This window comes from Dictyostelium purpureum (genome assembly GCF_000190715.1).
Source record: "Dictyostelium purpureum unplaced genomic scaffold DICPUscaffold_620, whole genome shotgun sequence".
Taxonomy (NCBI): domain Eukaryota; phylum Evosea; class Eumycetozoa; order Dictyosteliales; family Dictyosteliaceae; genus Dictyostelium; species Dictyostelium purpureum.
The window spans coordinates 1-11,337 of NW_003519953.1; the positions used below are offsets into that span (position 1 = coordinate 1).

Genomic DNA, 11,337 nt, shown 5'->3' on the forward strand with positions numbered 1-11,337 from the left:
AAATAAACCCAAAAAAAAACAATAATATAAAACCAAAAAAAAAAAATATATAAAATAAATAATAAAAGAGTTTTTTTATAAAATGGTCAAACCAAGAAATAATAGAAAAAATAAAAAAATTAATAACCAATGCGATGTTCCAATCAATTTTCCTGCAAACACTGAAACTGATGAAATGGAAATCGAATATAAAGCTGATCCAAATGAAATATTTTTACTTGTACCAAACTCAAAAATGTTGAAAGTTAACAGAGCTTTGCAAGTATCGGGTCATTACAAATTGAAGCTGGCAGCCTTAGATCTCCTTGATGACCATGTCTCAAATAAAGATTTATTATCAGATTTAAGCCACAACCAATATGCTTCAGCTATTAACTACCAATTAAATCTTGCTCTCAAGTGCCATGGTAGTGTAAAATATTTAAATAGTGTTAAGGATAAAGCCAGCTCTTTATTAACTAAAATGACTATCGAAGAATGGGGAAGTTCAGATGCTACCGCAGGAAACCGTAAATTCATCTCTGATAGCCTCAAATTAATTGTAGACCCAATTGCCTTTCCAGAAAAATACTGTTGGGAAGAAGTCAAAGATTCCATTATTATCTTGGGTAAATTCTTTCAAATCAAAAATGAATCAATTTCCGAATTTTGTTCAAATGATTTCAGAGATTTCTTTGATAAAGTATTTTTACTATTATTCAATTTCCTTGATTTTATAGTTTCAAATAAAGATAGAATAATCAAGGAATCAGTCTATTTCGATTATGTTGAAGAAACTGAAAAATGCATTTCTTTACTATTCGATTTAGTTTACACTTGTGATGATTGTCGTTTATACCATATGGTTCATATCATCGCAATTCAAGAAGATTTAGATCAACTTTCTCCATCATTCAAGAATTTTTTTTAAATCAAAGTGTAGAAGTCTCAAAGCAGAGCAACTTGCAATAGTTTTTGAAGGCTTTCATAAATCAAAAAGAGAAAATAACAAGCCTGAAATAAGCAGATCTTTATTTGTCTCATACCTATAGATGGTTAATAAAGCATCAAATGACTCAAAGCTTCGATATAGTAATGAATGGAGAAATATCGAACCATTAGCAATCCAGGTATCAGAATTAATTTCCAAAGCACCATTGCCAGCCCATAATGGCTTATATTGTAACAAAATTTAATGGTGTTTAGAAGTAGCAAGAAAAAAAGGTAATATCACAAGTCGAGTACACTTAAAAACAATTATCAAAATTTTAAAAAATAATTTAATTTTTATAATAATAAATAAATAAACAAAATTTTATTTGACTATAATAAAGAAAAATAAAATATTCATAAAAAAAAAAAAAAAAGTAATTTATTTGTATATTTTTAATGCTATTAACATAGAACTATTTTATTTATTTAATTTTTTGATGGTAGTTCTTTGTTGTTTTATTATTATATTATTTAAGACTTGCTGGTGATGTTTCTAGGTTCAATCTTAGTCTCTTATTGGATATACATTTCACTTTCGATATTATTACTTTTAATATATTTTCTACAACCGAGTGACTTATTACTTTAGTGTTTATTAAGTGATTGAAAAATTATGATTATCTTCTGTTTTTACCAATTATCGTTATCACCGTAGGGGAATAATACCTGATTTAATTGTTTTCTTATTTCATTTTCATCATAAGCTGTCTTTGGGTGTTGTTTGTGATTCTTTCAAAGTATACTACCCCAATTTTTAGTAAATATCAACACGTTATCATAGCCATTTTAAATTTTTAAAATAATTTATTTTTAAAAAATCTAATAATTTTTTTTAAAATTTTTTTCTTTTTTTAATTTTTTTTTATTTTTATTTTTTTCAATTCACAACAAACAAAAAAACACATAAATAATTTTAATAATGTAAACTATAGCACATCCAATAATAATTCAAATAATAATGCCAATGGTTCAAATAATAATAATACATTAAATAGTTCATGCAATAGTACACAGTGGTTTAAATTCAAATAGAAATAATTTAACATCATCAGCAGCATCATTAACAAACATTCCAAACTATTATAACAACTTCACCATCATCTTCATTAAAGAATAGTAATATTTCAATAGTTTTGTAGCTACATCATCAGTTAATTCGAGAACAAATAATAATTTAACATCATATGACGAGGTTGAAAAAGGATTCAGGGTCCATGAGGAAGATGAGGCAGTCGAATTAAACGAATCATTAAATGAATTTAACAATGAAAGAGGGGTTGGTGTTGGTTTTGACAATAGTGATGTTGGCGAGGCTCAAGAAGAAGATGATGACAATAACAAGAATATGGAATTTAAATTCGATTTGGATTTGACTACAATTAATGTAATGGACTATATCGATGACTTTGAAAAGAAATTATTGGAATATTCAGAAAAATAACAAGTAGTTCAAGATTTCAACAAAATAACATAGATTTAATTCAATATTCAAAACAGGTTGGAGAATCACTAGAAAAATGTGACAAAGAAATGAAAGCACTCTATCAAGATATTTTACCCGATTGTAAGTATCATATGGTTTTTTAAACATATTCTCTTGTTTTAATTATTTATATATATTAATATTTATCATTTATCTAGATGTTAATGAAAGAGAAAACTTTCATTTAATGTATAAACCAATCACAGAAAGCAAATCTTTATTGGTCGGATTTGAAACAATGTTAAATGGTTTTCAAAATGAATTAGCAGGTATTTCAAAAGAAATGCGTACACTACAAGAATTATCAATGAAATTTAAATGCACAAAAGAAAAAATGTAGTTGAAAAATTACATAAAATAATTGACGAGGTTTCAATTTCAGATGATTTAATAACGTATGTATATCGTAACACCTTTATATTTAAAGTTAAAAATATACTAATTCTTATTTGTTTATAATATATTAACACAGGGCGCAGTTAATGATCAATATTTACAATATCTATCAATCTTTAGTAAAAAATTGGATATATTCAAACACAAAAAAGCCAAGGTGTATTTGCCACAGGTGAAGTTGAGGAGGTTATATTAAAATTAAAACCTTTCGATAACAAGTAAGTAAATTAATACATTATTTTAAAACAACAACAACAGCAACAACAAACCCATATACAAATAGAAAATGGCATCGTTATGGAAATAGAAACAGAATTACTAACATAAATTAAATTAACTTTATTAATTTTCAAAAGACAGATTTACCAAATTAAAACCATTCAATACCCTTACAGGATCTGCTGTCGTCGATATCATGAATGAAAGGATTTTAATCAACTATATAAAGATTTGGCCTAATTAATCCAACCACGAACTATTGCTTCTATATTATAATCTCAAACCAATATCAATAACTATCATAAAAAGTCACAAAGTCGCAGAAACTCAAATTCTTTCAAAGTCTTTCAATCTCGAGTAAATCAGATAAAGCAAAGTTCAAATCAATTACAAGTTCATGTAAAAATTCAAAGTGTTATGGATGTATCATTCAGCTCTTATAGACGCTAGTGCACGGTTATCATGTATGAAAAAAACATTGGCAAAAAAAAGATTAAACTTAGATCCAACTAAATACTAAACACTAATGAAGATATTCAATCCTATCAACCATTTATATGAATTTCAATATATTTGCCTTGGCCCAAGCAACAGTGATAGACACAAATAGTTTAGATAAGGAAAAGGGTAAACTTCAGCTTTCGTTAATATTGCTCAAATTGTGAAACAGTCCAATGGTTTTAGCTTATCAAATATATTTAAAATATGACCCCCAAAAAATTTAGTATCTGACAGAGGTTCAAGTTTCATAAATGAAGTCGTCGTTTCAATAAACAAATTCTTTAAAGTAACTCCAACTTTCGCTTGCCATACATAAACATATGGTTTAACAGAAAAGTTTAATTCATCCTAATTCACAAGTGCCTAGATGTTATTGTAAAGAAGACAATACAAATGATCCACCACAGTTAATTGGTATTGCTTTATTCTCATATAGTACTATGCTTCATCCTTCTACTGGCATCTCTCACCATTTTTTTAACTCAGTAAATCAATAATCAGTCCTCAGTTATTAGAAGCCTTTAAGAAAGCTAATATTAAAACATTTTATAAAAATTAATAGTTAAAAATCAATATAGTGTCAAACCAAAGGCAGTTCTCATTAAGAAATAACAGTCACACCCAAACTCGACTTATTATCATATAATTAATAAAACGCCTCACATTTTTCAGGACCATCTCTGCCGGTGCTGCAGGTTGTGCTACTGTGGGTGGTGAAGGTAGCACAAGTGGTACAGGTGGCACATCAACAAGTGGATCAACTAGCATATCAACAGGTATAATAGTAGCAGGTAACTCTCCAGACTGGAAAGATTCTTCAGACTCATCAGCAGATCAGACCAAGGCAATACTCATATAAACGTAGTGCACTAAGACTACCTGAAAACAAAATTGAAATAACATTCTTTAATAAAAAGATATCTGATTCATAATCTGGAAAAAGATCAAGTATTAAAAAATTGAAATAACATTCTTTAATAGGGAAACGATCAAGTATTAAAAATAATATACATTTCATTAGAAAAGCAATTATTTAAAAAGAAGAGAACTTTTAGAACAATTAGAATTAGAAGGTCTTCAATTCGAAAATCACAGTATTAAATAAGAGATTACAACTCTTCAAGATAAATTCAGCAAACAATCTTTCAACACTGGTCATGATACTTCAGTTGGTATAGGGATCCATCAGCATTGGTTTCTTAGCAAACTGATGAATGCGAAGAGAAAACAGAACAAATAAACCCACTAAAAGCGGCAGCATCAAATTCATCAAAATCTAATGTTGGTAGTTCAAATGCAGGTGGTAATAGTTCACCAATCATCCCATTGAATACTTCATAAGAAATCAATGGTGATAGGATCAGAGAGACTGAACATGAATTTGAAAGTTATAGAATTGCAAAAGAGAGCTAGCAATGGAAAAAGATTATTAGAAACAATTAATTGTTTGTGAAAATTAGAGATTACTGACTCAAAAGGTTCATTTGGGAACAGTTAGAAATGTAAATACACAATTAAAATTTAAAATTGAAAATATCGAAGAGGAGATAAGACAAAGAATGGAAGAAAAGTTAAATATTTTAAGATAAATAAATAAATAAATAGATAAATAAATAAATAAATAAATAAATAAATAAATAAATAAATAAATAAATAAATATATAGATAAATAAATAGATAATATAGACTAATCAAGAGAAGCAATCTAAATTAGCAATTAATCATTTAAAATATCAATCACCAAATAAAAAAAATAAAATAATATAAATAATAATATAAATTAAAATTAGATATAAAATTAAATTAGATTTAAAAATAAAAGGAAAAAATAAATGGTTTGACCATCATTAATTTACCCAATTTCGATAAATATGATGATGGAATCAATTTAAAAATAAAAAGAAAATAAAATTAAATAAAATTATATTTATGTGCATTATTTTTTTTTTATTTTTTTTTTTCACAGATAAAATATAAATATATTTACTCGAATCAGTTTAAGGTAATATATTAATATAATTTATTTTTAGAGTAAATTTAACAGCATCTTCTACGACGATGACCAATATCAATATCAATATTGATAATGTTACTGTTACCACCACTGCATGGATTAAAACATGGATTGAAACCACATGAACTGCCACTTAAGCTATTACCGAACCAAACTGATTCATTATCAGAGAATGAGACACTTCCAGATGAAGTTAAATAAATATTATAAATCTAAATTTTAAAAAAATAAAATAAGGTTGAAACTAATATATCAAATGAAATTCATATAATATATATAATAATAGATTATTAAGAAAACTCACTCTTTAATAGAGAATTGTTTTTTTGTTTAATTTTATTTATTTATTTTTTTTTTTTAATTGTTTATAATTTTTTAATTTTTTAAAAAATAGTATTTTAAAAAAATTTTAGTTTTCATACCACACACATATAATTTTTCATTCATCAACTTTATTTACAATAACTCACATATAATAATAATCATTCGTTTTTTCACTTGTAAATATTTCCATTTTTTTTGTAAATAATATTTATCTTTTTTGTTTGTATAAATTTCCATTTTATTTTTTTTTTTGTTTTTTTGTAAATAATCTTTTTTTTGTACATATCTTTTTTTTTATATATCTTTTTTTTTTTATCTTATTTTTTGTATTTATCTTTTTTTTGTAAATATTTTTTTTTTTTATATATAACTTTTTTTTGTATTTATCTTTTTTTGTATATATCTTTTTTGTATTCGTTTTATTCAATTTTTTGTTATATAGTTTTATATTTTATCTTGGTATTTTATTTTATTTGTATAACAATTGTAAATAAAAATGTATGATTTTTTATTTATGTGTGTTTTTTTATTTTTTGTTGGTTTTATCATCAGTTTGGTTTTATCATTTTATATTGGTAGCTTCAAAGACACCAAAACCAATGTAAACGTCGACTGGGGGAGTCAGGTATCCCATCTCCAACTTATCCACCAAAACCAACATCAGCAACTTCAACTCAAACACATCCAACAAAAACAAAAGTTGCAACTCAAACACATCCAACAAAACCAAAAATACCAAAAATACCAACGACTAAAACAAAGAAAACAAATCCGAAAACTCCAAAAACTCCTAAAAATCCAGCAACTCCAAAACCTCCAACAACTCATAACACAACCAGAAAAACTACAACAACCACAACTACCAAAACAACCAAAACAACCCCAACAACCACAACAACCTGAAAAACTACAACAGACACAACAACTACAGCAACCACAAATTAAAAATGATCCAGCTCCACAAATTGGTATTGATCAGATAAAGCCAAAAGACATTGACTTACCTTTGGTCAATTCAAATAGATGGTTAGATCTTCAACCAACTAAGCCACCATCGGTATCATTAGAACCAAAGTTATTAAATAATGCACCTCCATCCACATCACCACAACAACCTAATAATTCATCAACACCATCCTCATCATCATCATATAGATTAGTTAATCCATTTAATGTTTTAAAATATTCTAAAAAAGTTATGGAAGAAAACCTTTATAGACCATCAGCTAGTGTAAATCATTCTAAAAAATTAGTACAAGATCAAGAAACTCAACAGTATATTAATTTATTAACTATTGGTTTTAAAAAATTATTTGAAAGTGATATTGACTCAAAGGCTATCAATGGACAAAATAATAATAGTAATAATAATTGCAATAATTTAAATGTAAATAATGTAAATATAAATAATAAAAATAGTATTGAAGAAACACCAACAAACCAAAAAGACGGGGCTTGTATTAGTGATTTTTCAAATGAAGATTTTAATCAAGCAACCAATATTGAAATCAAAATTGATTCAGACTTAGATCTAGAAGAACAGATTATAAATCAATTCCATCATCTACAAGTTCCACACCAACCAGTATCCACTTCTGAAAGTTCATCAGCAACTGTAACAACAACAACAGATTCATTAAAAATAACAACTATAACCTCACCAGCAGTAACTACAAATAAATCATCTACAGCATCATTAACATCTTCTTTATCAGATAATTGGCAGTTTACAATATTCTCACCAAAGGTTTTTAAAGAAATAAGAAAATATTATAATGTTGACAAAGATTTCCTTAGAACCAAATCAATAGGCAGCCCAGAGATATCTGATATTGTAAAATTTTTAGAGGTTCAAACTGTGGGTAGAAGTGGTAGTTTTTTCTATAAATCAGAGGACAGTAAATACTTTATAAAAACAATTCCATCAAGCGAGTATAACACATTCACTAAATTATTTCCATCATATTATCAACACATTAAAAAGTATCCAAATTCTTTGCTTCCAAGATTCATGGGAGTATATCGTTTAAAGGGTAAATTAAAATTAAGTGGTGCTTCCTATTATAGTAGTGCCCATAGAGATATCATATTCGTTGTAATGGCCAATCTTTTCTATTCTGAACAAAAGTTGGAAATTAAAGAAAAATATGATTTAAAAGGTTCAACAATAGGTAGATATGTTGATGTTAATCAATTTCAGCAACAATTAGCCAAGGAACAGCAACAGCATCTAAACGGTACAGATAGTTTGAATACAAGTATTAGTAGTAATAGTAGTTGCTATAATAGCAGTCAAATAAATGGTGTAGATAATAGTAATAATATTCAAACTCAGGATTTAACATTCAAAGATTTAAATTTAAAAAGAAAGATTCATTTGGGTAAATTAAAAAAAGTATTTATACAACAGTTATCAATCGACTCTGAATGGATGTGCAGCCATGGTATATGTGATTATAGTTTATTGGTTGGTTTACATTTAAGTGACAAGAAATCAATTCAAACTCTTAAAGAATCTCAAGGTCCAAAGTCACTTGAGAAAAAGGATATATCCTATTTCAAAAAGGATTTTAATGGTATTGTTGAAAGTACTCATACCCCTCCACAACCACCACCATTATCAACTTCAAATATAATTTATGAATCGAATACAGAAGAAAGTGATGGAGGTATAGTTTATTATTTAGGTTTAATTGATATTTTAACAACTTATAATTTAAAAAAGCGTGGTGAAAATGCTTTAAAAGGAATGTTATTTGATAGAGTAAGTTTAATATTAAATTTAATTTTTTTTTTTTAATAAGGTGTCTCAATACTAATATCATCTTTTTTTTTTCTTTGTTAGGCTCAAATATCAGCAATTAACCCAAAAGATTACCAAAGTAGATTTATAAAATATATTGAATCAATAGTTGAATAATATAATAGTATTTTTTGTTCCGTATATATAAAAAAATAAAAATAAAAATAAAGATAAAGATAAAATAAAAATAATTAATAGAATGAAATAGTAACATATATATTTTTTTTTATTTTATTATTTTTCAATTGTGGTGGAATAATATCATTGTGTACTGTGGTTGTTGCATTTGCATATTTTGTTGCATATTAGTTTAATTTAAAAAAATAAATAAAAAAATTATTTATTTAAAATTATAGTTTATTTCTTTTTCAATACGTTCTTTATCTATTCTTTCTGTAACTGAATGACATATTACTATTTTTTTTAATTAAAATTTGATTGTTTATAATTATAGTGATATGTTGTAGTAAAAGTTTTATTATTAATGATCGGTGTAAATATGACGAGAAAATAAACAGAGAAAGAAAAAGAAAGAATAGATAAAGAGCCGAAATAAATTTTTACCCTAAAACAATTAAATGTCCAAAGGATTGGCTATATGATAGCGGATCGAAAAATCAGGGCATATTTGATTACTAAACTATATACATCCTTTCTTCCATATAAAACTGATTGAGAGTTTATTGAATGGTATACCTGCAGAATATGTACTGATTGCTCTAAATAGTTTTTCTATATCTTTAATATTTGAATACTCGAGACATTTCTTTATAACTTCATAGGTAATCTTTGGGTGGTCAGCTCTGTTTGAATGAAACTTATCTAATGTCTCTTGAATATTACCGATATTTAATGTTTTTAAATGTAGTAGTATATAATGGTGGCGATTTAAATTCCTCTTAAATTAAATTTTTCTTTATTTAAATTTCTATATGATGATGGTGGAAGTGTTATATTACTATTATTAATTAAAAAGCCATTACTGTTTTTATTGTTGCAACCACTACTACTGCTACTCCCATTGCTATCATTACTATTACAACTGCTTATACTACTACAACTTGCGCTTCGGGCCAAACTGGTACTGTTATTATTTAGATTGATATATTCACTAATACTACTATTTAAATTATAGTTACTATTACTATTTTTTAAACTGAATGTTGTAGGTTCTGGTGCTGCTGTTGTTGTATTATTGTTACTATAACTATTTTTTAAACGGAATGCTAATGCTACTGTTGTTGTATAATTATTATTATTACTATTGTTTAAACTGAATGATGATGATGATGATGAAGCTGATGTTGTGTTATTATTGTTATTGATATTATTGATATTGATATTATATGGTTCTATGATATTTACTCGATATTTTAATTGTAATTATAATGATTTAATTGATATTGAAAAACTTTTTTTATTAATTGTGTAGTTTGGTAAAAATGTTTGTACATTCATTGATAGGAAATACTCCAATGCTTCTGTATTATCTAAATAGTGTGCACATTCTACTAAATCAAACATGTGTAGCTGTTCTTTTTTCTTTTCGTATAGTAAAATAATTAAACTTGCATCTCTAAAAAAAGCTTTTTTCAATATATTCATCTGCCTGTATTATAATTAATATTTTAAAGTGTTATTACATATATTTACTCTATAACAATAATCAATTAGTCTAAATGTTATTACCACTTACTTTTAATTTAATTTCTAATAAATTCCATAATTTTCTTTTTACCATAAAGCCCAATGATCTTATGTTTAAATTATATTAAAGTAGAATTGGTTTATTGTGGTTGCAGCTGCGGTTGGGAATGTTGGATGTATCTATTGTAATATTTCTTTCGGTAGTATCAATTGTACAACTAACTAAAAAATATCATTGTCTAAAACTATTTGAACTATCTGTAATTTCTAATGCATTCAATATTTTATTTTCATTTTATAATTTTAATATCTTTAAATCTGAAACTAATGATCCAATAAAATGAAAAATTAATTAATATATTTATTTTATTTGTAAATAGGTATGGTATGATATAAATATATGTTTAAAAATAAATTATTTAAACTTACTTTTTGATTAAGCAACTCTTAACTGATATGCAGAAGGTAATGCAAAACTTTTGTATAACTATTACTTCCCAAAGAATCAAATGAAATTGTGCTAACATTACCAGTTTTAATGTTCTTTGGAACAATAAATTTAAATTTAAACTGTTTTGAAGTTGCATTACAATGCATGGAAAATTCTCTAGAATAATAATCATTTTATTTGATTCTCTATTATTTGATACTCTTAAATCATTTCTATAAACCTGTTAACTTTAAATTAATAATCGAATCGAATCACTTTATATTTGTATTTATATATAATAGCAGAACATACTTTATGATTGAATAGAATCCAATTTTTCCACAGTATCGAACATGATTTAATTTTACATCCAACTTTATATTGATTATTATTATAGTTTGATTATAGAATATAAAACGAATGACAGTACCATGTTACCATTTGGTATAGATTCCATTGAATAATCACTTATTTTATTTGTAACTATATTGGTGATACGTCTACGTGAGTAATTTAGTAATTGTATATCATTTTTAATTAGTATAACA

At 25.7% G+C, this 11,337-nt stretch overlaps 5 protein-coding genes across 5 annotated transcripts; 4 read left to right on the forward strand and 1 right to left on the reverse strand.

The window, feature by feature from the left end:
- Positions 1-82: 82 nt before the first annotated feature.
- Positions 83-910, forward strand: DICPUDRAFT_159794 (uncharacterized protein; the record flags this gene model as incomplete). The annotated part of the gene is made up of 1 exon (XM_003294696.1): positions 83-910. One exon carries the CDS (start codon positions 83-85, stop codon positions 908-910), a length of 828 nt encoding a protein of 275 aa, XP_003294744.1.
- A 121-nt stretch (positions 911-1,031) lies between these two features.
- On the forward strand, positions 1,032-2,413 carry DICPUDRAFT_159795 (uncharacterized protein; the record flags this gene model as incomplete). The annotated part of the gene is made up of 2 exons (XM_003294697.1): positions 1,032-1,161; positions 2,112-2,413. 2 exons carry the CDS (start codon positions 1,032-1,034, stop codon positions 2,411-2,413), a joined length of 432 nt encoding a protein of 143 aa, XP_003294745.1.
- An 89-nt stretch (positions 2,414-2,502) lies between these two features.
- DICPUDRAFT_159796 (uncharacterized protein) lies at positions 2,503-4,430 on the forward strand (the record flags this gene model as incomplete). Its single annotated transcript, XM_003294698.1, has 4 exons — positions 2,503-2,536; positions 2,614-2,791; positions 3,004-3,069; positions 4,244-4,430. 4 exons carry the CDS (start codon positions 2,503-2,505, stop codon positions 4,428-4,430), a joined length of 465 nt encoding a protein of 154 aa, XP_003294746.1.
- Positions 4,431-6,405: 1,975 nt separating this feature from the next.
- DICPUDRAFT_159799 (uncharacterized protein) lies at positions 6,406-8,829 on the forward strand (the record flags this gene model as incomplete). Its single annotated transcript, XM_003294699.1, has 2 exons — positions 6,406-8,673; positions 8,755-8,829. The coding sequence occupies 2 exons, from the start codon at positions 6,406-6,408 to the stop codon at positions 8,827-8,829; spliced, it is 2,343 nt and encodes a 780-aa protein (XP_003294747.1).
- Positions 8,830-9,600: 771 nt separating this feature from the next.
- On the reverse strand, positions 9,601-10,982 carry DICPUDRAFT_85197 (uncharacterized protein; the record flags this gene model as incomplete). Its single annotated transcript, XM_003294700.1, has 3 exons — positions 9,601-10,076; positions 10,125-10,321; positions 10,789-10,982. The coding sequence occupies 3 exons, from the start codon at positions 10,980-10,982 to the stop codon at positions 9,601-9,603; spliced, it is 867 nt and encodes a 288-aa protein (XP_003294748.1).
- Positions 10,983-11,337: the final 355 nt, after the last annotated feature.